This window comes from Rana temporaria, chromosome 1 (assembly GCF_905171775.1).
Source record: "Rana temporaria chromosome 1, aRanTem1.1, whole genome shotgun sequence".
NCBI classification, from domain to species: domain Eukaryota; kingdom Metazoa; phylum Chordata; class Amphibia; order Anura; family Ranidae; genus Rana; species Rana temporaria.
The window spans coordinates 363,373,909-363,399,387 of record NC_053489.1 but is presented as its reverse complement, the minus strand read 5'-3'; the positions used below and the strand labels follow the sequence as shown (position 1 = coordinate 363,399,387).

At 43.7% G+C, this 25,479-nt stretch overlaps 1 protein-coding gene across 1 annotated transcript in view; it reads right to left on the bottom strand.

Moving 5' to 3' along the window:
* Positions 1-2,732: 2,732 nt before the first annotated feature.
* FSTL3 (follistatin like 3) overlaps positions 2,733-25,479 on the bottom strand; it is an 84,578-nt gene continuing 61,831 nt past the window's right edge. Inside the window, exons 4-5 of the mRNA XM_040322085.1 lie at positions 6,244-6,468; positions 2,733-3,636 (exon numbers count right to left, since the gene is read on the bottom strand). Of these exons, the coding sequence (XP_040178019.1) occupies positions 3,584-3,636; positions 6,244-6,468 (278 nt within the window). The 3' untranslated portion in view covers positions 2,733-3,583. The remainder of the gene's footprint in view (positions 3,637-6,243; positions 6,469-25,479) is intronic.

Sequence of the window (25,479 nt, the reverse complement as noted above, 5' to 3'; positions counted from 1 at the left end):
AGAGTCCGCCTTCATCCAATCCGCCAGACGGAAGGAAAAAGTAGGGTTTCCATCCATCACACTTTAACGGATTGGAGTGTGTCGGATGTCAGCGGGCATGTCTCCGCTGCCATCCGTGGCTCCATAGAGGTGCATGGAACATCCGTTCAGGTACACCTAAAAAACTGACAGTGTGAAAGGGGCCTAACGGATACATTCTGCAGGAGAGTTTAAAAAGACTTACTGGGTAGATCACCAAATGAAAATGAGAGAAAGAAAGCCTAAAAAAAGAAAAACAAAAGACTTACTGGCTGGGTCACCAAATGAAAATGAGAGAAAGAAAGCCTAAATAAATAAATATATATATATATATATATATATATATATATATATATATATATATATATATATATATATATATTGAATGCAGCCATCACATCTAAGAATTGGTAGGCTGCAATATAATAAATATTTGCTTTTGGGTTTAAAACCACTTTAAAGTGGTTGTAAAGGCAGATGGTTTCCTTTCTTCATGCATTCTATGCATGAAGGTAAACAACTTTCTCTGTGTAGCAGCCCCCCTCGATTACTTACCTGAGTCCCCTCGCAAGCCTTGCCTCTCCGGGGACTCACACTCCTGATTGGCTTTTGACAGAAGCTGGGATGTTATTGGCTCCCGCTGCTGTCAATCACAGCAAGTGAGCCAATCAGGAGATTTGAGGGGGCAGGGCAGGGCCAATCGATGGCTCTGTGTGTGAATGGACATACAGAGCCATGGCTCGAGAGCACACCTCCTCGGGTGCCCCTAGCTGCTTGCTGTGGGGGCATCCAGCAGGAGTGAGGAGCCAGGAGCGTCAGAGTGGGACATGAAAATAGGAGGATCCAGGCTGCTCTGTGAAAAACCATTGCACAGTCGAATGACGGCTAGAGCATGATCACACATCTCCAGGAGGGCGTCTATAGACATCCTTCCAGAACCATGCTCCCCTGCGTGAGGAACACTCTGTGATTGCCGTGTTCTTTGGACACAGCTGATCACAGATCAAGGTAAAGGGGCCCTTTACCGTGTGATCAGCTGTGTCCAATCACAGCTGATCATAGGTAAACCAATGCCGGCTATCGGCCTTTCCTCAGTGCTGTCACTGTCTGAGGAAAGGAAAGCCGATAACCAGCTATCCCGTGACAGGGTACATTTTTAATGATAATCAGGGCACTGATTGTCAGTGCCCTGATTATCAGTGCAGCCCCATAAGTCTAGCATATCACTGCCCATCAGTGCTGCCTTATAAGTGCCCATCAGTGTAGCCTCATCAGCATACATCAGTAAAGAAGAAAAATAACTTTTTTTTGGAAATTTTATAACAGAAAGGAAGTCAAAAATGTATTCAAAATTTTCTGAAATTTTTTCATTTGTTTAGCAGGAAATAAAAAAAAACTGTGGTGATTAAATACCACCAAAATAAAGCTCTATCTGTCTCAATAAAATTATAGAAATGGGTACAGTGTTTCATGAATTGTCATTGAAAGTGCAAGAGCACTTGAAGCTGAAAAATGGCCTCGGCAGGAAGGGGGGTGAAAGCACCCACTAGGCAAGTAACACTACTTGTGTTACATTTGAAGTTTCTTCCAGCGTTTATAAACATAAAATGAGCAAAGCACATACAATAGTAAGATAGCGTGAAATAAATAAACCAAACCATTTAGAATACAGTCTAAAAAAACACCAAAAGCTGCAGGTTGGCAACCAGGGGTCTATAGAATGCTCTGTCTATGACACTCAGACAGGGGCCATTATAACATAACATCACTAGATGGCAATAGAGGACACAGTATAGAAGCACAGCACTGTACATAAACAACACATGAATAGCTAATTGACAAAAGCTATTGTTATTAAAAGTACACACATGAAAAATTACTCAACAGGTATGATTTATACAAATCTTTAGCCACGCTATATGCAATCTTCGTGCCCTGGAAAAATAAAACATGTCCAAATTAGATTTTTTTTTGCATATGGCTAGGTACAGTTCTGTATGTAATAGTACTACCTGCTCAGCCTTAGAGTAAACCCAAAATTTTATCATGTTTTGTATGATAGGACATAATGTCCTCAATGAACCTGTACCCCAGGTCTGTCCAGCCTCCCGGGATCCCCAAAGTTTCTTAGGCACTGGCTCTAGCCCACTCCCTTTCACCCCCCAGGCATCACCATTAGTTAATGAGGTTGCCCATCACAGTGCTGCTGCTTTACATATAAAAGCAAGCAAATATGGGCTTCCAATCAAAATACATTTCTGATATGCGTAAGGCCCCTTTTACATGGTCGGACCGTTCAGGTCCGTCTGTCATATTTGTTGGCGGACCTGAACGGCTGCTCCATACATCTCTACGGAGCGGAGATCAGCGGAAACATGTCCGCTAACATCCGACTCAATCCGCTAAAATCAGACGGATGGCAATTCGTCACCATCCGTCCATGGCGGATCGGGAGAGATCTGATGAAAACGGACATGCTGTCCGTTTTCATCAGATCTCTCCATAGAAGACAGCGGCGCTGTACAAGCCCCTCCCCGCTCAGTGAGCAGAGAGTAGCTTGTCATCCACGGAGAGATCGCCCACTGAGCTGGCGGACTCCTCTGTGACGGATCCGCCTAGTGTAAAAGGGGACTAATGTGAAAAGGAATAATGTAAAAAAAGAATACTGTATATAGAAACAAGGATAATCTTGTCTATAAAAAAGGCTAATCTTCTAGATCCAACAGCATTTAATTCCATTAAAGAAACAATGAATATGTGTTACATTTGTATCTTTTATTGTCATGGATAGAAAAAAGAGAAAGGACACAAGAGATAGAAAAATAGAAAAAAATAGCACTGTGGTCTCTGACCTTTACATTTAGGAGGCAAGTTACACCCAAAACTGAACAGGAGATAGGGATTATACAATGACAGAAAGCCCATTGATGTGGCTGTCATATGCTGGCATGGGATGTGCCAGCAACAAATGTTTTCATGTCATATGGTACAATAGTCTTACAACGATCAATGTATTCTAAATAAATGTCATGTGGGCATCATTCTGGTGTTTTGTTATGGGGAGGGGAGGCGATCGCAATCTTTTGATTCATTCACTAACTTATGTAATATAACTGATGATAACAGCTCATTTTTATGTTTCACAATGTCCCTTAGCTTTCCTTTGTGTCTTCAGGTGACAGTAAAGCAGTGGTCTCAATATCATATTTGGCTTGGTATGGGATAATATTCTCTGCACTCCTCCATGCAAACCTGGAAAACATGGAGGGAAGTTATCTTTTGCCCTAGGTACACATTCAAAATGCTATTTAAACATGGGTTGTGTCCACCAATACATAGTGGCAACAGATTAATAAAACATAGCATTTCCAACACAATATCATACCATCTTATAGTTTTCAAGAGTTTAGCTCTTGAACTCTGTTATGAGTGTGCTTGGGTAGTGGAGTCTGTCTGATACATATAAATAACAATTCCAGTTAATAAATATGCCTCACGCTATGTACAATATACACATGGAATGCCCGTGTGCTCATTTTGACATGGCTATTAAATCATGATGACTTCACACATAGTTCTTCACTGCATCATCGAGATCCATGGAAAATTTTGAGTGCTCTGTAAAAAGAATAAAAAGGATATCAATATTAATTTATTTGAGATAATCCTAAAATTACCAAGCCATAGAAAACAGTGTCAAACCTTGTCATTAAAATATAAATCTTGCATCCTACATTACATTGTATATTACATATATTACATTGTCTTCCATATTGGGCAGGGTAATAAGGACCAGTCCCATCTTGTCTTGGTGGTCTATGATGGGCATACCCCTGAGGCGCATTTCAGAGACAGGGCTCCACCATAAGCAGACCAGAGTCCTGGACCCTGTGGCAAACTCAACATGATGCATCACGTGCCAAGGTAAGCGCCCTCGCAAGATCTAGTACCCAAAGTGACTTTACAGGTCGGCCCCACATCCTAATTCAAAACCTCAACACAAGAGAGGTAAGCTTAAAAGGAAGATGTCCAACACCTATAGACACCAACAAAAAAATGAGACTTGCTGGGAGTGGGATGTGTTATTTTTAGAGGATTTCCCTGAAGCATTTTTTGCCCATGTCTAATTACCTGAAGGTAACTGCATATAACCCAGCCCTCAAAATTTCCACTCGCCTACTAGCATTTGGCGAGTGGATTTAAGTTGGGGGCGAGTGATGACAGGGCTGCATGACCAATCTCCCTCCAATCTGTGCCTACACTTAGAGTCCCGATGAGATTGGCGGCCGAAGAGGAAAGGTGCGTGCTCGGGAAAAGTAGTCTGGTGAGCCGCGCACAGGCAGAGCAGTACACAGGTGCTCTCCTTACAATTCTCATTAAGCCATGGGACCTAACAGTATGACCTCTCTGAGCCTGCCCCCCCTCCCCCGGGCCCCGACCAATGTAGCTGGAGAGCAGAAAGTAATGAGTGAGGTGGAGGATTGCAAAAATGACCACTCCGGTGCAGCGCTCACTGAAAGTTGCCCTGACATGAGAGCCGCAGCCTTCTAGTTTGCTTCTCCTTGTGCTCTATGTAAGTGTCCAACAGTTTAGCCTGAGCACTTTGAACAGACTGGTCTCAATGTGTGCTGTGCGCTGTCAGTGTGCGCTGTGCTATGGTGTCAATGGCTGTGCAGTTGTGTGGATCTCAGCGCTAGATTGTACTCCCTCCCGCTGTGTTGCAGCTCCTCTCCTCTCTGCCAGCCTGAATAAAAGGTCTGGTCTGCCCCCAGTGCCCTGTCCCTCTGGTCTGCCCCCAGTGCCCTGTCCCTCTGGTCTGCCCCCAGTGCCCTGTCCCATTTTGTTGAAGTTGTTGTTGGTAATATTTAATTTTGTAACTTGATTCTGCATAAAACATTGTCATTCCATGAGATAATCTACGAGGGCGTGTTTACGGGTACAATTAGGCGCAGGGCAGTGTATGAATTAGGTGGGGCAACTGCTGGCGAGTAACTCTTGAGGCCTGGCTAGTAGCTCAGGACTTGAAATTTTGAGCCCTGATATAACCCATATTATAAGACTATAATCCTGTGTCCTGTACTGTACAATTAAGAAATACATATTTTCTTGATTCAACCTTTAATGGTGCACAAATTAAAAAGATTTAACAAAATAGAAACTAAAGTAATTCTGATTGTAACTGGAGTCAAATTAAAGAACAAGCAAACACACATGCAATATGCCAAACAAAAAAACTTCTACAGTGGAACCTTGGTTAACTAGTAACGCAGTTAACAAGCATTTTGAAAGTCTAGCAACTGTTAAAAAAAATCCTGACTCGGTTTGCGAGTGTTGTCTCGGAAAACGAGCAGAATTCAAGCCAATGGGATGTGCAGTACCACATTTGTCAGAAGGTGCAGGGGCGCCGGTGACATTCGGAACGGTACGGAGCCGTTTGGAAATACTCGGAATCACTTGGAAATTCTCCGTTCTCAAGTGTTTTACTGAGCCTTTCCGAGGGTTTCCGAGTTCAGCCAAGCTGTCCCCGATTTTTTCCGAGGCTCTTCGGTGCCTACCCCACCTCTGGCCACATGCGGTATTGCATGCAATAGAAGTCAATGTGGAACGAATTATCTTCGTTTCCATTGACATCTATGGGGAAACTTGCTTTGGTATGCGAGTGCTTTGGATTACAAGCATTCTCCTGGAATGGATTATGCTTGTAATCCAAGGTTTCACTGTATATAGAAATTGCTAAAATCAAATGATAAAATCAAAACAAAAGCAAATCTTTTATGTGTCTTGAGTAGAACACAAAAGGAGTATGCGTGTAATATAATTTAGGTACTCCCCTTTAATTAGCCATATTTCCATTTATTACTGAGGGAATCGAAAGGATAAAGCCTAGAGATAAAAGGGTTGCGTAACATTTTTGTATTTAAATGTATGATGTAACTAGAGTAAAATATAATGTAAAGTAAAATGTAACGATATGACAGGTCAACTAATGCCTCGTACACACTGCCGGACTTTCTGAGAAAAAAGTCAGACTGGCTTTTTTTCTCGGAAAGTCCGGCCGTGTGTTGCCTCCATCTGACTTTTTTTACTGAATAAAGCACACACTTGACCTAAGGTTTTGTGCTTTGATATGGCCATAGAGCACTTTGTAGGCTTCTAATATCTCTATAAACTACTGTAAAAGATGCATCATCCTCCATATATAAACTTTAGAAAATAAATAGATACCTGCACAGCTGCCTGAGTGACGAACCCCTATAGATCGTCCTAAGAAGCAAGTGGCTCTTCGAAGATGACAGGCAGAGGGATAGGTGACATTGTTGTTCCCACACAGCATGTAGTCAAGCGCGAGCATCGGGCAGGGGGATGTACGGCACATGACGCAATGGGCACTTCCTGTCTGGTCCACAACACAAGAATGTGTCCCTGGGCAGACCACATTGGAGCACGATTCTGAAAGAAAATAGAACAGCTATTGATTTCCAAGACACAGAGCATCATTGTATTCCATACATTAGCTGCAGCAGACACGTTTTGTGTTAGCAGTGTGCCTTCTGACCCTGAGTAGTTACATTCACTTTGATGAACTGGCGGATAAAAAGGATGTTGAACAGGCCACTATAGGTCACCCAGCAAATTCTTATATAGAAGTGATTCAAACAGTACGTTTTCAGAGTTCCTTCCTAATGCTGTCTCACTGCTACATTTCCCATAAAAATCCATTACAAACAGGCAGACCGCTTGTCATTTCCATGGTGGGTGGGTGGAAGATCTCGCAATTAATGTTCCAGAGATATGAGAAGGATGATGGCCTCTAATTGGCAGTGAGCAAAACTGATGAAGGATAGGCTATTGTGGTCTACAGTAATGTAAATAATTAATCTCTGTATTAGACAGCAGAAAGGAATGCTTGGCACAACTGTCTGCTTCTGAGATCTTTGTCAATCATTCTAAGTCAGTGTTTCTCAACTCCAGTCCTTAAGGCGCCCCAACATGTCATATTTTTAGAAGTTCCCTCAGATGAAATGGCTGTGATAATTACTAAGGCAGTGAAACTTATCAAATCACCTGTGCAAAATAATGGAAAGCCTGAAAACATGACCTGTTGGGGCGCCTTGAGGACGGGAGTTGAGAAACGGTGATCTAGGTCATTAAAAGTTCCAGCTTTAAGCGTTCCAAGCGCTCATTTCATACATTGACAGCGTCATTGTAGCATCTTGAACTGCCTGCTAGCTGATCGCTGTAAATGTTCTTTCTGTTCTATACATCGATTATTTATTGTAAAATTCTATACTTATAACATCTACAATCACATATGCTACAATCATAACAGAAACATTTCCAAGTTAGTTGCTGTAAACTTGATTTTTGCTCCTTTGTTTCTTTAAATGTTCCAAAAAGAAAGTGACAAAGATAGAGAAAACTTGATCAGCACTAAAGAAAACTATGAGGTTCATTCCTTAAATGTAACTAAAGTAAAAACAAAAAATACATATATGCTTTATGTCTAAATTTTCAATTGTTTTGCTATTCCTTTAAAATTTTGTGTACATTTATCCCCCATAAAATGGTTCCAGAAATCTGCATTTGCTCTCATTTCCTTTAAGCTTGTGTCTAAATTCATTCTGTTCCCTCTGAGAGCAGACAGTGTAGGTGATGTCAAGCGATGAGCCAGAATAAAAGAACACATCTTCACTAATCCTTTGGACAAGCGCTTTACAGACGCTATGCAGGCGCTATTTTTAGTGCTATAGCGCCTGTAAAGCGCCTCAGTGTGAAAGCAGCCTTAAAGTCCAAGTGGCTAAAAACAGCTCCTAAAGTGTATGTAATCCCTAACCATCAACTTCTCTCTTTTTTTTTTATTTTTTATGTTATATATGTTTTAAGTTAAAAAAAATACCTGTTGATCTTGCCAGAAGACGTGTGATAACTTTTTCCACTCTCTGTCTGTTGTGACTATAATCAATTACCTTGTTCTCAGCCAACCCAGTGCACTACAGTACCACACCCATCTATGTTAGACAGTGAGAGAGTATTAGTAGTCCTGTCTTGTTTCTGTTGTCCTGATACAGAAGACAAGTAGACCTTGTCATTCTTGGACTGAACTTATGTTACTGGCATAATCACAAATAGAAAATAAAAGGAATAAAACCTTGAAAAAAAAAATGCACCACTGCGGTCCCTGTAAGATCTAACCCCGGTGGAGAGTCTACTTGTCGAGAATCAACCACATGTTTCTTGCTACTTGGAAACAAGACCTTCACGGCCCACTCTCAGAAACTCATTGTTCTACAATACTTCAACTAACCCACATCTCCTCCATATCCTCTAAAGCAGCAAAGGTAAACTACAAAATGCTGGTGGCACTACACCCCTATGGTACTCCACAGAATCTTTCCGTCTACGTTAGATCTTTGTTGGCAAGGATGTGGAGAACGGGCAACTCGTGCTCACTCCCACACATCCTTCCATATTGGGACACTATATTATACTGGATCAAAGGGCTTTGCAGTTCCAAATGACCCATGGGAGGTATTGTTCCACTGTACAGGTAAACCAATAGGACCGTATAAAAAAAATGAACGCAGCCAAGGCCCTTATTCCCAAATAGTTGAAACAGAAAACCCCCACATTACACCAATGGCTGGTGGAGGTAGACCGGATCTACCATATGGAAGACAGCACGTACACACTCAGACATAAATCTGATCTATCAAAGAAGATATGGTCCTGTTGGTTTACCTTTAAGTTCTCAGCTTCATATGCAGAACTGATGTCCCAAAAGGCATAACTATGTTATGTTTAGAAGATTAGCATATAAGTTGGTGTTCTGCAGAGGCAGGGTACCCCCCCACCCCCCCCCCCCCTCCTTCCCCCTATATCTCTCCCTTCCCCTTTTCCTAATTGCTTTCTATTCTTTGCTACTGTCGTACACGTTTTTTTTTAAACTGAGGTTCCATTACATTGAAGTACGTCATCTCCTGAGGAGACACTCCTAATGCATGTTGCTCCACACCTAAGCCAGAGAATCGAGCTGGCTCAGGTCTAATGACCAGCCCTTAATTAGAAAGTTTATCAAATGTATCTACTCTGTTCCCACAAGCCGACCCCGCTACATGCTATGATGTAAGACAATTGTACTTGACAATTTGGGGAAATGTACCCTTCTCTTTCATTATAAACTGTTTTATACCTTCTAATAAAAATGTATTAAACAGACAAAAAAGAAAACAAATGCAGCCCACCATATCTTAGGGCAGGTAAGCTGCAAAAGATCCAATTTTTTGTTCGGGGGTTATCTAAAATTTAAAAGATCCATGGTTCCTTGCAGGATCATTTCACTAGGTCACAGCTCAACGTTTTCCCCCCTCCCTGCATAGGAGCAGAGTTTGAGGTCATTACTAAACTCCATGCTGCAGCCATATTAACTAAGTCTTGCACTAGTTTCTCCAGACTGAGGATGAATGCAATCAGTGTATTTCTTTAAACTGGAGGAGTTAGGAAGATGTAAGACATGTGTTTGAGCGGACGGACTGTTCCTTCTCCTACTGCCAAGTGTTTACACTGATTTCTGCTGCTTTTCTTAAGAATACAAAATGTGTTTCTTTTCACTTTCCAAGAAAAAGGAAAAAAAAAAAATCTCAGAAGTAACAAACGGAAAGTAAAGCACACAGTTCCTGTAACAGAACTAAGGAGGAGGAATGTTATTATATATCCTGGATGGTGGATTGCATGAAAAACAGAAATTACTGAAGATTTTAGATAATGATTTGCCTACCCAGAAAAGCACAATGCAAATTGTTTCCATCAGCACAGAAATCAGCTTGTTTTGTATTTTAATATCACCAGGAAAGCCTTGAATAACTTTAGTCAAAGTGTTTTACAGCAACAAGTCTCCCCCTAGCGTCGTAATTTTCATAGTGACAAACTTCTGAGCAAACTCGCCATTTTTACACTGTTCTCTCCTTCACGTTGACGTCAAATGTGGTTCTAAACATATACAACAGTTTTATGTAAAGCTGGCTGCTGGCATTGCAATTTAATTTAAAATAAGCATAAATAAATGATTGAAACTAGTAAACATGACATGTTTTAAAGGAAATGCTTAAATGTGCATCCTCACAGGGTGACACTGTGGATGAAGTGTGCCAAAGTCCCGATATATTTGAAATGGATACTAATTTGGACTAGAAAATTGGACTTTAGATGGCACACAGGTAATTAATGTAAAAATCTAAGGGTTTTTTATTATCGAAATCTGTATAAAAGTACATTCATAAATATCAATGTAGTAATCATCGGTATGTGGCCCAGAGTAATGCTATAATATCACTTCCAAAAAACTGTAATAACATACCGTAAGTAAACTCAAATTACAAGAGATACTTATACATGACGCTTCTTCAGGAGCATGGTGGTAGGCAGGTCATATTAAGTAGTGAAACACGAGCCTGAATACCAACACACTGGCAGAGTATCTAAACCAGATAGCCAGTTGAATTTGTAGAAATTATAATAAAAGACAGCGGGGTATTAAGCAAAGCACAGTCTGCTGGTAAGCAGAAAAAAGGGGGTTCCTTCCAGGTGTATCTAGCTCTAAAACACCAAAAGATTGCACACTGATAAAGATCTGATGTGTAGAGTGGGCAGGGATAATCTGTCCAAGAGGTAACCCAGAGAAGGTAACGTAGCCAGGCTTGAGACCAGGCAAGTTGGCGTAATAGAGAATCCTGTAGGGAGACTCTCCTGTGTCGCAGCAGATTTCAATAATAAAAAACCCTTAGATTTTTACATTAATTACCTGTGTGTCGTCTAAAGTCCAACTTTCTAGTCCAAATTAGTATCCATTTCAAACATGACATGTTGCCATCTTTACTTTAAGTGTTTAGATCTGTGGTGGTCAGTTTTTTTGATATAGGGGACCTATAGTGTGCCCTTGATGTCACAAAATGGAGCACATAATATTAAATAAATGTTATGCTACTAAAAGCTGTCAGAGACTGCAGGCTTGCAACAGGAGATGGTCAGAAACTGTAGCTATACTATAGAAAATGGTCGGTGACTAAAGACATGCAAACAAAAGTGAGGAGGGATCATTGCTATTACTATTTATCTAAGAAAGAGTAAGCACCTAGCTAATGAAAACACGGAATACTGTCTGCAGAGGGCCCGAAGTCTGCACAACAAGTGCTGTGTACTTGGCCACCAGGAGTTTAGATATTACTAAAATTCTTTATTCTCATCCATTCTCTGTTTTATGCAACTTAATGCAATTTGCTGGAATATGCTGGATTAATTCTACAATCAGACTAACATTTCGGGAACAGCTCTACAATGACTACTACGTCTACTTTTATAAAGAAAATATTATAAAATAAAAAACTAAAAAACTTTAGAAAAACAGTCTATATATGGTTCTATATGGGTCTAATTGGCTTCAAAAAGGGTAGGCTCTGAGTGCCAAGCCCATCCACTTGTGTGACATTAGCAAATTAATATTCGTTAATGTCTTCCTGCTTCTCCTCCCAGACAATCAGGCAGCGGGAACTGAGACCCGATTGGCCGGGAGTCCTAGGACTCCCGGCCAATCGGGTCTCAGGACCTGCTTCTTGTTCAGCCTGGAGGAGAAGCAATGGCCCCTTTCAGGAGCCCTACCCTGGATTCAGCAGTTCATCAATACCACCACCTTGTCCTACTCCCTGCACCTCTACCGAAGCATGAGGTAAGGCCATTGATTGTGCCAGGCGTAGTGCGAGTGGATTGCCGCTTTGACCGATTGTTTGAGAGCCTCACGGGGGGTGGTAGTGCGAGCAAGGGGGCCAGGTTTGTTTGCCTCCCCCCTCCCCCAAAATATTGACCACCAACCAACACTGTTCTCTTTTATAGTTAAACTAGAACTAAAGGCAAACTTTTTTTTTCCATTTGGATAGAGTGAGGGCTTTAAACCCTGTATATTTTTTTTTCGTCATCTGAGTCCCTTTGGGGAGCTTTTCCTTCACTTCCTGTCCTATAGTCACATCAGGACAGTGAAACAAAATCCCTTCAAAGTGAGGAAATCGCTGGTTGTTACTAGGGGCTCTAGAATGAATGTCCTATTGCCCGTTTTCCCCTCTTAGTACTTCACCAACATCTCCCAGTCTGAATTTTGGTATGTAAAACATGACAGAGGCCTATACCAAGACAAATTCAAGTACTTATGCTAGTTGTATGCATATCATTATTTTTAAAGGAATATACTATTGCGTATTTGTCTGAAATTCAGCTTTCATGGATATTCATGTGAGCTATCATCACCTAGCACAAAATATGACCATTGATCTTCTTGCAACCAATTTCAGAATTGCCAAATTGCTAGCTCTGCTTTGTACAATAGTTTACACTATGCCAGTTCATACATAGGGCATGAGGGGGAGGATGTTACAGCTGACATTTATAATGAAAGCGTCAATAGTTTAGAAAGTACAAACACATTTCAGCATCAACTTGGTCGGTGGTAGTTTTGTTTTATTGCCTCATTCTACATTAAAGAGAATCTGTCTCCAACAAAAATGTGAGCGGTTTAATCAGCTAGATAAAGTTCCTGGCAAGTCGATAAATAGGTTTCTGCCAAGTCTGTCAGTGTCATGATTAAACCTGAACTACACATAAACTGCTAAATACTGTATATCCCATAGCAACTATAAAATATACAATTACATCTAGTTATGTACTCACTAACCCAGGGGGAGGCAACCTTTTGAGCACAAAAATGTTAACTTCACACTCTGAATCACAAAAAGGATTTTTTATAAAGTAAATGATGTAAACTACTTGAGTGATAGTAACTGTAACGGGAGGGCCCGTGGAATCCAGAAGCTCTTAGAAAGCATGAGCCAGAAATTAATGGACATGCAGAATATGTCTTGGACTGCAGCCCACCTGTCTGTCTGTTGTGATGGCTTATAAGGATCTTTCATTGTTGCTTGTGCTAATTGACCCTGTATTGTGTGAAGGTCTATTGATGATAATGTGTATCGCAAGTTAACAGACAGCCGAAAGGTCATGTGTCTGAATCATCAACTGTAGTTAATTAGATCATGTAAATTAGGTCAGTGCCGGAGTCAGGATGTCTACTAAAAGATGTGTATTGGGGCTCATTAGGTAAGCATTGTATGATGTTGTGGGTGGAGTTGGGTCATTGTTCATTTGGTTACTGCAGTATTCTTTTTGTGTATATAAGAGCCTGCTTTCTCAATAAAGATGGTCAAACCTGCTTGAACTTCATACAGAGCTGTGTCGCGTATTATTCTATGGGTCGTGTTCGCCGGATTGTGGCGTATCGGTAGCTGCCTTGTGTTCGGGAATGGAATATCCTAAACGGCTTTAACCCCTGTCCCATTTGGGGTTCCATTACAGTAACTAATTAACACCCTGCACTCTCATGCCTTAGATCAGCCCAAATTCCTGTACATTCAGTACTCAGATCAGCCCCAATTCCTGCACCTTCACACCTCAGATCACTGTACCCCCTGCAAATATGTCCCCTCACTGTACCCCCCTGCTCATCTGTCCCCTCACTGTACTACCCTGCACATCTGCCCCACCACTGTAACCCCCTGCACATCTGCCCCACCACTGTAACCCCCCTACTCATCTGCCCCAACAATGTATCCCCTTTCTCATCTGCTTCACCGCTGTACCCCCATGCTCTTTTGTCTCACTGCTGAACTACCCTTTCAACTGTCCCAACACTTAACTTATCTGCTTATCTGCCCCACCACTGTAACCCCCTTTCTCATCTGCCCCACCACTGTTCCCCCTGCTATTCTGCCCCACCACTATAACCCCCTGCTCTTCTGCTCCACCTCTGTACCCCCCTGCTCTTCTGCCCCACCACTGTAACCCCCTGCTCACCTGTCCCACCAATGTACCTCCTTTCTCCTCTGCCCTGCCACTGTACCCCCCTGCACAACTGCCCCACCTCTGTACCCCCTGCTCTTCTTCCCCACTACTATAACCCCCTTCTCATCTGGCCCATCACTGAACACCCCCTGCTCCTCTGTCCTACCACTGTAACCCCCTTCTCATCTGACACAACACTGAACCCCCCCTGCTCATCTGTCCCACCACTGTAACCCACTTGCTCTTCTGTCCCACCGCCCACTGTCTTACACATCTGCTACACTGCTGTACCCTCGTCTCATCTATGATATGTGTGATATGCAGAGTGGTGCAAGGAAGCAGAGATGAGACACGGCTACCTGTCCTGGCACATTCATCCTGCTGATCCACCTCTCGCATTCAACCTACATGCTTGTATGTGGGCTGGAGAGAGGGGGGCCTGAAGAGAGGGGGCGGCGCCCTGTGCCCTTAATGGACTTTCTTGCCGCGGAAAGAATGTCTAAATCTACCCTAAGGCTGCTTTCACACTGGGGCGGGTGGGCGTTGACGGTAAAACGCTGCTAGTTTTAGAAGCGCTTTACCTTTGTTTTAGCGGCGCTGTTCGGCTGCTAGTGGGGTGCTTTTAGTCCCAGCTAGCGTCCAAATAAAGGGTTACATGTGCCCGTGTAGCACCCCTGCCGAAGCACTTTGCAGGCACTTCGGCAGTGATGCTCAATCATTTCAATAGGCAGGAGTGGTGGAGGAGCAGTTTATACACCACTCCTCCACCGCCCCAAAGATGCTGCTTGCAGGACTTTTTTTTAATGTCCTGCCAGCACAGCGCTCCAGTGTGAAAGCACTCTGGCTTTCACACTGGAACTGCAGGGGAGGCATTTTTCAGGCACTTTACAGGTGCTATTTTTAGCCCAAAAGCATCTGAAAATACCTCAGTGTGAAAGGTCTTACAGGAAAAAAGGTGTCATCTGCCTGGCTCTACTGGGGGGCTGTTCAAATCTTGGTACTAGAGAAATACTAAATTATTTTTCAGGTAAAACATCTCTCTTATATGTAATGAATCTGTGTATTTAGTGTGAATAGAGTTCAACTTTAAATAATTGTGAAAGTCTATCCCCAGATGTCACTATCCACTTGAGCCACACCGAACATTTTTCATTTTTCCAGAATCAAAGCAAATACATTTTTAAAACATTTTTTTAAGTATTTGTATTACCACTAAAAGAATCTTAGTGAAAATGATCATGAAATGTAAAAACTATACAAGAATCTTTTGTTTTTTTACTTCAAGTCTATGTAATAGAGCTGAAAATCCCAATGAAAATAAAGTAGTCATGTCTTGCATGTGGATACTGTCTGTTGGCACTTACCATTTTTCGTATATCATGTACATATGCACCTGCTCAGAAAAGTTCCTTAACTTGTTTTCAACTGTTGGCAAGTAAATCTTACAAATAGTGCTGCCAAGAGATTCTGTACATATCAGCGTCTGTTTGGCAGCATGTTGAAGGAAATGCAGTCATGTGACCATGTTCAACACACTATTCAAAGAAACAAACTTTTTTTCAAATATTTATTTTTTTAATAGCAGAAATGATTGCTCTTACGTGTGTGTGTGTATATATATATATATATATATATATATATATATATACACACACACACACAGTATATATATATATATATATATATAATATATATATATAAAACAGGAATACTGCCTGAAGATATTAGTTGTTGGTCAAGACATTTAGGCATGATCTGACCATCTCATAAAGTATTGGCAAGGTTTTGGTCATAAGTAGGAAAGCTTATGTCACCTGCTGTAGGGCACATTCATCCAAAAATGTATCACAAGAGATGTGATTTGGAGGCAAGCTGATTAGATTTATTGAAGTAGGGTGACTTATCTAAACATAAAAACCATGTCTTGTTAATACAACAGTTACTTAAGCCAGGTACACACTATACGAATATCGAATAATCATGCCTCCTGCAGGATTTTTCTTCCAATTTTCTCATAGTTACATAGTTACATTGTTAGTGAGGCTGAAAAAAAAACACAAGTCCATCTAGTTCAACCAAAAAAAAAACAAAACATAGTACAATCCAATATACACAATCCTTCATCCACAGTTGATCCAAAGGGTGGCGAAAAAACCTAAGCAAAGCATGCTCCAATTTGGTACAGGAGTAGAAAAAAATCCTTCCTGATCCCTTGAGAGCCAATCAGATTTTCCCTGTATCAACTTTACCTATAATCAACCATTGTGAATTATAGTGCTATTTTTACTACTAAAAAAGATATGTAAAACACCAGAGCAGAATGTAATAATGCATTAAAGTGTTTGTTCACCAATGCCAGTAGTCTGCCAAGCAAAATAGGTGAGTTGGAAGCTCTGGTGCTCAAGGAGAGCTATGATGTAATCGGTATTGCTGAATCTTGGCTTCATTCCTCACATGACTGGGCTATTAATATTCCTGGCTATGCACTCTTTTAGAGAGACAGGGTAAAAAAGAAAGGTGGTGGCGTCTGTCTCTATGTGAGAATTAATCTTTCAAGCGAGTTTGAAAGAGGACCTGGTTGATGGAGAGTGTGATGAGTCTGAAGCATTATGGGTGGAACTGCATACAGATGTGCGTAGTTCAAAGTTAATCATTGGAGTTTGTTATAGGCCACCAAATGTTAATGAGGAGGTGGAGACTCAGCTCCTTGCACAGATGGAGGGGGCTACAAGGGCTGGGACAGTGATAATAATGGGGGATTTTAACTACCCAGAAATTGACTGAAGTAATGGCACTGCTGGGACAGTTAAAGGGCAAAAATGTATACACCTATTACAGGACAATTTTATGGTCCAGTTTATTGAGGCACCAACTAGGAATGATGCTCTGTTGGACCTGGTAATCTCAAACCATGCAGAGCTTATAACTAATGTTCATATAAAAGAACATCTGGGTAGCAGTGACCATAACATGATTTCATTTAACCTCCCTGCCGGTATTATTATGTCAGATTTTTAATGCTGAAAGCGGTACAATTTTTCCGCATGGAAATTTGTCGTTTTATATTGTAGACCTGTAATTTCTGGAAATAACTCACTTAAATCTGCCCAAACAAGAGTCTAGTAGACATCCTGGGTATGATGAAGTAATTATAACAAATAATAATAATAAAAATTATTCAATAATGTAATCAAATCAAAAACACTGAAATTTGCTCAGTTGCAGAATTGTCGCTATCATTACTTTCAGTGTTTGATGACGAAAAGATAGCAGCTCGTGTTACACACGTGGTAGGTGTAGGAGGGAATGGGCCATTGGCCAAAACAGTGCAAAAACAAGAACCAACACCTCCAATGGTAATGTCAGCAAACATAACACAGTAGGCAGTATCTTACAATTAGTATCACAAACATTTCTGCATAAGTAGTCTACCAAATTAGAGAGGGAAAGAAGAAGGGAGAAAAAAAAAAAAAAGAAGAGGGGAGAAAGAAAAGAAAAGAGAAGAGTTTTAGGTTACTGCGTCTGCTCCTACACCCGCTCCCAGCATGTCCTCCTGCCGACACCACTCCCTCCAGACCTCATCGTGGTCGCCCAGCCTATATCGTATTCTCTCCACATCTTTGATCCTGGAGTAAAGGGCCTCTTGGATGGGGGGTGGATTTCTTCCAGTTGAGGGCTATCAGGCATCTAGCTGCCGTTAGAATATGTCTGAGTAGTTTTTTGTACGGTTTGACAATTTTAGGCTGAGAGAGGCCCAGCAAAAACAGTTTAGGTGTCAGAAGAATTGGTACCTCGAAGAGACGGGTTAGTAATTGTTGCGTAGATTGCCAGAACGGGGCTATGAGGGGACAGGACCAGTAGATGTGGAAGAGAGAGCCAAAACAATACGTTCAAATGGGGAGTGCGGTGAGAATTGAAGCCGTGGGGCAATGGTTTGGGAAGATCTGCAAGTAACTATAGAACACCTGTTGTGGCAGTTCATGTTTTGTTTGGCGCTCCGAGAATGTCAGCAGCCTACGGACCTCGGGTCAACTAAATGGCCGAAGTGGAATAGGTTCCGTGAGGCCCAGGGCCAGGACATCTGGTGGGTCAGGCTGTCTAGTATTTTAGGGTTGCAGATGAAGGAGTTCATCAGGAGTTCATCAGTGAGCATTCTGACTTGAGTTCTCTTTCACGGGACAGCTTGCGCCAGAGCCTGCGAAGCAGGGACATTGAGCCCAGTAGGCGGCTGGGGTCTACCTCCACACCCGCATGCCATAGGAGGCTGTTTGGGTGTACAGGAGCTAACCACATTTTTTCTATCTCCGTCCATTTGTTGTAGGACATCTGGGGGAACCACAAAACTATGAAACGCAGCTGGGCTGCTTGATAGTATCTAACAAAGTTAGGGAATGCCAGGCCCCCGTCCCTACATGACGTTGTCATGACTGAACAGGGTATCCTGTGTTTTTTTATAGTTCCATACATTCTGTAGGATATCGTTTTGGAGTCTGTGTAGTTGGGCATACGGGATGGGCAATGTCTGAAATAAATAGAGGAGCTTGGGGAGGATGACCATTTTAATGGATGCGATCGGTCCCAGGAGGGAAATATGATGTGCCTTCCATTTTTGGAGGAGCTCTCTGATTGTCCGGTATAGAGGAGGGAAATTGGCTTGGTAAAGGGTGCCGAAGGATGGGGTACCCCAGGTATTTGAGGGATGAACATTCCCATTTATAAGGAAAATTTAACTGCAGGTGATGAACCTCATCCAACAGGATGTTGACTGGAAGGGCCGTGGACTTCGACACATTTGTTTTATACCCCAAGAGCATCCCGTATTTATCCAATTCGGTGTGGAGGTTGGGTAGGGAGATCCTGGGTTGAGTCAGGGTGAGGATGATGTTGTCTGCAAATAGGGACGTTTTAAATTCCTTTCCCCTTACCAAAATACCCCTGATGTCCGGATTCCCCCTAATGGTCGCCGCCAGGGGCTCTACACACAGGGCAAAGAGCAGGGGTGACAGCGGACAGTCCTGGCGTGTACCATTGGCTATCAGGAAGGAGGGTGATGTGGCAAAGGGGGTTTTAACTTGGGAGGTGGGATTTGAGTAAAGTAGTGGTTCTGCCGGCAGGAAGGGTCCCCTGAATGCCATGTGTCGCAAAGGGATGAAGTCCACCTGATCCTTATGTATCAGAGCGGGGAGAATAACATTTAGTCTAATCGATAAAAGTTTTGTAAATATCTTAAGGTCTGAGTTTAGCAGGGCTATAGGCATATAACTGGTGCAGGACGCGGGATATTTATCTGGTTTTGGTATAAGGGTCAAGAAGTATCCCTGCATGTCATTCGGGACGGGGGTCTGTTGGAGAAAAGCATTGAATAATTTGGTCATATGGGGGCTCAAGAGGGGAAGGAAGGCTTTATAATACTCGTACGGTAACCTGTCCGGGCCAGGGGATTTGTGGGTCGGGAGGTCTTATATGGTCGCCGCTAGTTCTTCTGCCGTAATGGGGGCGTTTAGGTCCTGTAGGTACTCTTCGCAAAGTCGGGGCAGTCCAGCCTGCTCAAGGTATTGAGTCATAAGGTCTGTCAGGTCAGGTGAGGGGGGGTTGTGTGGGATCTCTGCTTGTTGTACAGGTCTGTATAAAAGTCATCAAAGGTGTTTTCTATATCCTGGGGGTGGGTCAGAAGGTCACCTCCTCTGTTCTTTATCTGGTGTGGGGTAGAGACGAGGGCCCGGTCTGCCAGCTTCCTAGCCAGGAGTGATTGCGCCTTGTTGCCTTTGTCATAGTAAAGCTGTTTCAGTCGGATCAGCGCCTTCTCAACCTGGCCCATCCCGACGTCCCGAAGTGTCATACGTACACGAACGATCTGTTTAAGGAGTGAAGTGATCAGTGTTTGCAGGAGCTGGGTTTCAAGGGCCCTCGGCTGCTTTTCCGCCAACAATTTGGCAGCGTTGGCATCCCTCTTCATAGCTGAAAAGAGTGCCAGACACCGTCCTCGAAGAACAGCCTTGTGAGCAGCCCACAATGTGGAGGGGGGAATGTCCGGGGTGTCATTTTCCACAAAGTAATGTTGTAGGGTGGCCTCTAATTCTATTTTCGAAGGGACGTGTTGTAGGAGGAAATTATTCAGCCTCCAGTTTTAGGGCCGGCAGAGGGGGGTGTCTAGGTTTAATGAGAGCGTGATGGGGGCATGGTCGGACCAGGGATGGGCAGTATGTGCGCTGATTCTGTAATACGCAATGTGTTATTTACGAAAAAAGTAATCTATGCGCAAGTAAGTGCGGTGGGGGGCCGAATAAAATGTGTATTGACGGTCGCCCGGGTGGAGAGCCCGCCAGGCATAAAATAGGGCATGTCTCCTAGTGAGCTGACGGAACAGCTTAGAGTCCCTAAGGGTTCAAGTTTGTGGTGCCTGGGGGGCTCGCCACTAGGCGGTCACAGGTTTTAGAGTGAGCCAAGTTAAAGTCACCCCGATCACTAGGAAGTCATGGGACTCCCGGGATAGGCGGGCGTGAACCCTGGTCAGGAAGCAGTGTTGGCGTGTATTTGGAGAGTATACTACACAAAGGGTAATGTTCTGCGTCTGCCAGAGACCCCCGAAGGACAAGAAAGTATCCCTGCGGATCAAGGTAAGTGGAGGAGCAAGTAAAGGGGGTACCCTTTTTAAAAAGGATGGCGACGCCCACCCTCTTACACGGGTCGAAGGCTTGGTAAACTTGGGGGAAGTGTCTGGAGGAAAATGTAAATGTTAAAGTGCGTTTCCTGCACCATAATGATGTCTGCCCCCAACTGCCTAAACTCTCGGAGCGCCAAATGTCTTTTTTTGTTGAGGCCGTGGACGTTTAGTGAAAATATCTTAGCCATTGTACAGTGGGGATGGGCTACAGGTGTACTTATGTGGTTCGGCTGACGATGTGACCAGGTCAAAGAGCTGGGGGGGTCTGTAACCTTAAAGTAGACCAACCTGGGGGCCCGGTCCAGAGCAGCCCGGGATACAAAAACAAAAATAAGGCGAGGGCCTTCGGGGGGGAAAGTCATGTTTATAAGGCATGTGATCTTCCATGAGCAAGGATTAGCTCTTAATGTTGCCCAGCCAGGCAAACAAGGATATGTGGGTAATTTAACTGGGTGCCGGGGGGGGGGGGGGGGGGTCCCCCGGTGGGGACTTAGCCAGTCTTGTGTTTGGTTGATTTGCGGGAGGACTCCTGTCCTCTGGAGCGCTTGGTTGAGCGGGACTTCACCATTGGTGGAAGGGGGGGTGGCCACCAGATCCCAGTCCAGCAGTTGGGGGATGGGGATACCCAGGGTGTCACAAAAGGAATCTAGATCTTCTGGGTTGCGTAGGGCAGCCGATTTTCCCTGATGTCTGGCGGTCAGGCTGAAGGGGAAATTCCCATCTGTAGGGGTTGCAGGAGCCTGACCCCAAGGCGGGTGAGAGGACCGAGATTGTGGGTAGTAGTCCACTGCAGGGGCACCCTGGGCCCCAGGGTGGGGGCCACGAGGATGATGGATCCCAGGGCTTGGACCACGACGTAGCGTGAGGGGACTGCAGGGTGGGTTCTGGGGAGTCATCCCTTGATGGTGGGGGCCGGGTCTGTGCCACCTGGGCATAGGAGAGGGGTGGGGGGGCTGTTGCATGTCCCCCGGAGAGCTCCCTTGAGCGAGAAGGCATCTGGGCCTTTGGTGATACTGGAGCCCGCCCGGAGGTGGGATAAGGCTCACTGCTCTCCTCAGGCCCCAGGGCCACTGATGGGTGCATGGAACTCGGGAGGGCCGGAAAGTCACTCATAGCATCTGGGGGAGAGAGAGCCAGTATCCTGCAAGTCTGGATCTGGTACCGTTCTTAGCAGCTTGGGGATGGCCTCTGTACACTGTGTGTACTGCGATGGAGGCTGAGTCTCGGCCTTTTCGCCACATGGGATGGGCGGGACATGGAGGGGATGCTGGTGGACACTCACCACTTGTTGGGACCCAGCGGAGCCCAGGGTCGCTGTTGGGGGATGCAGGTGGATCCTGTTGCAGATGGCGGCCCCACAGGAATGACGGTGTGGAGGCCCGATGGCAGGAGGCCTCGGTGTCTGGCGCCATCTTGCTGTGTCCGCCCGGCTTAAAATAGTTCCTAAAGGACGTGGAAGCACCCAGCGGCGGCAGGGATGATCCTCTGGCTGAGGAGGATCTAGTGGTGCAGGTGTTGCTCATGGATGACTGTATTTTCCCCCGAATTTTGGCCTAATAGCTGCGGGCTGGAGGAGAGCTCTCAAGCTAAGCGTCCATCCAGGTCGGCTTCCGGTCACGCCCTCCATCTTTTCTCTTTTATACTTTGTGTAGCTCCAGCTGGATTTTGCTTTTAATCCTTTTTGAAGCTTCCATTTGTGGATGGACATTTTATGGTTACAAAACCTGATCACATCGCTATAATCTTTTTATATGGACTATAAACTGAAGAACTTATGAGTAAATGGTTATAGGAAAATTACCGCGCTAAATGTGAATAACTAAAATAAGCAGCAACTAAAAGTGAAAATACACACCAATAACAATAAAATTTTTTAGCTGTGCTGTCGCATTAAATAATCATAAATAAATAGTGATATAAAATGTAGGAAGGAATAAATCCTAAATAAGAAACAAAAAAATAATATGTGAATTACCAAATTGTGATGTGAAAATCAAAGTGGTCAATAAAGTCCAAATTAACGTGACACAAACAGCACCAAAAACTTGTCTTGAGTGAATTACATCAAGGAAATTCCACCACCAAAAAGTGAATGCACCTTAGAGAATGCGCGCTTACCACAAGGCAAGCATGGATAGCTTGCAGGTGTAAACCCCAGCCTGGGCCTTTAACCAGACACACAGCTATAGAAAGTCACTAGGGGATCACTGGATGCTTGCACAAGTTCAGATGTCAACTAAGGTATTCGGAAAAAAAAGGGGACTCACCATAGTGTTACTCCGTATAAAATATAAACTTTTATTCTGGTAAAAACACTTACACATAGACGAAGTAAAAGCAGCAACAAGAAATAAGCCAGCCGGCTATGCGAACGCCCGTCCGCTCTGACTGGAACGCGATGACGTCAGCACGTCTCCTGCTCCCGTCGCACGTTTCGTCACACAAATGAAGTCTTCTGGGGGTAAATAGTTGCGTAAAGAATCATCTAAGTTACCATTATTTCTTATAGGGAAATTCGCATTGATATACAAGTGCTTTGGATTACAAGCATGTTTCTGGAACGAAATATGCTCGCAATCCTAGGTATTACTGTACTGTAATCTGTAAGATTACAGTGTACTGTATGTATACTGTGTTTTCCACTTTTTGAATTTGGCCCTTAGCTCCGTCACCGTTCGTCGCAACGCTCGCAGGGAACGGAGCTCGGCACTGTGAATCGAGCGGAAGACACACGGCTTGCACACACAGCAGGGAGACATTGCAAGATCCAGGGGACAAGGGAAAGTAAGCTGAACATGGATCCTGCGATGCGATCCCGAATGTGGCTCGGGGTTAGCGATTTTGGTACTGAAAATTCACCCCGAGCCACACTCGGGAATACCGCTAAGAAGGTTAATGTTAGCTGTAAGCATCAAACACATACAGGAAATATAAGAAAAATTATTGGGGGATTAAACTTGGTTGGGGAAAAGGGACATGAGATGCCCATAGGATAAATATTGTTTGGCAGAATAAAAGTAACTGAATCACACTTCTCAGCTGAACAAGATGGTTGATTCTAAACTTGACAGTCCTTTACCTCAGAACACTTCCTCCAGCACACTACTTAGGAGCTCTTACTTCACTGTCCAACTTCAGTACTCCTGTCACACCATTAGCACATGACTGGGCCTCACTCTGAATAAGTCGTAGTGTCTTTACTTGATAGCCCTTTGTAGGCCGGGGTCTGCAGTACCCCTTTGTGGTAGCAACCGATTTGATAGAGAAGAATAAATGTAGATGGACTACTGATCCCAGCAAGTCCGACTTGGCACAAAACTCCAACAGTCTCTCCCTCTGACTCTACATCCAGCTCCCCTGGCATGTCTCTTCCAGAGCTTTCCACTGTGCTTTCCACTCACCGACACCTGTCCTGGATCCTTCCTGAATGACTTTAATCCAGGACGTGCGGACCAACTGTCCTTACAGCTCCTGTTCCAGGACACCTCTCCAGGCTCCCTCCCAGTTTCCAAGCTCCTCGCCTGAGGTACACCCCCAGAAAGGGGGTTCCCTCAGACATGACAGTCTAACACTCCATCATCCAGTTCATCCAGCCGACAACTCCTCCCCCAGCAGGCTGACCATGGGTATATATATATATATATATATATATATATATGAGTCCTGCCCCCTGCCAATTCTAGTTGGGGATTGGTCAGGGCTCCCACATGCACACCATGTCACTCCAGCTCTCTGCCCTGCCCCTTTTCCAGAACATTCTATCTGGAAACAGAGGAGGCGCCCAAGAGCTGAGGCACATGTCAGTCACCTACTGCTACACTAAACCACTTCCATGCCCCCAGATCATAACAAACAGGCCTATCTCACAACATAGGCCTGCTTAAATTTACCTGCGCTGGCAGCTTACACAAAAACCTACACTAGCACCTACCCACCTGGGTTCTGCACTTGGATTTTGCAAAAGTGTTTGACACAGTTCCCCACACACGGCTAATGTTCTAAGGTTATCAGTGGTGTACCCCAAGGTTCAGTGTTGGGACCCTTACTTTTTAATACCTTTATAAATGATATAGGGTCTAGGATTAATGCCTCGTACACACGGTCGGACTTTCCGAGAGAAAAAACCTGTTCTCTATCTTTCCGTCAGACTTCCGACGGACTCACGGCAGACTTTTGCATGGTCAAAAGTCCGACCGTATATACGAGGCATAAAAGTACCATTTCTGTCTTTGCAGATGACACTAAGCTATGCAGTGGATTATCGTGCTTACAGGATGTCTCCAACTTACAAACTGACCTCAATGCATTTAAATTTAAGTTTAATTGGACGACTATGTGGCAAGTGAGGTTTAATGTAGATAAATGTAACGTTATGCACATGGGGGGTAAGAATATGCATGCATCATACAGACTAGGGGGAGTGCAACTGGGGCAATCCATAATGGAGAAGGATCTGGGGGTTTTGGTAGATCATAAGCTCAATAATAGCATGCAATGCCAAGCTGCGGTTTCCAAAGCGAGAAAGTCCTTTCTTGTATTAAGAGAGGTATGGACTCCAGAGAGAGAGAGATATAATTTTGCCCCTGTACAAATCATTAGTAAGATCTCATCTGAAATACGCAGTTCAGTTTTGGCCACCAGTTCTCAAAAAGGATATCAGGGAACTTAAGAAAGCGCAGAGAAGGGCAACTAAACTGATAAGAGGCATGGACAAGCTCAGCTATGAGGAAAGATTAGAGGAACTGAATTTATTCTCTCTTGAGCAACGTGTATAAATACATAAGGGGTCCATATAGTGAACTTTGTGTTGAGTTATTCACTTTAAGGTCAACACAGAGGACAAGGGGACACTCTTTAAACCTAGAGGAAAATAGATTTAATCTCCAAATACAGAAAGGTTTCTTCACAGTAAGAGCTGT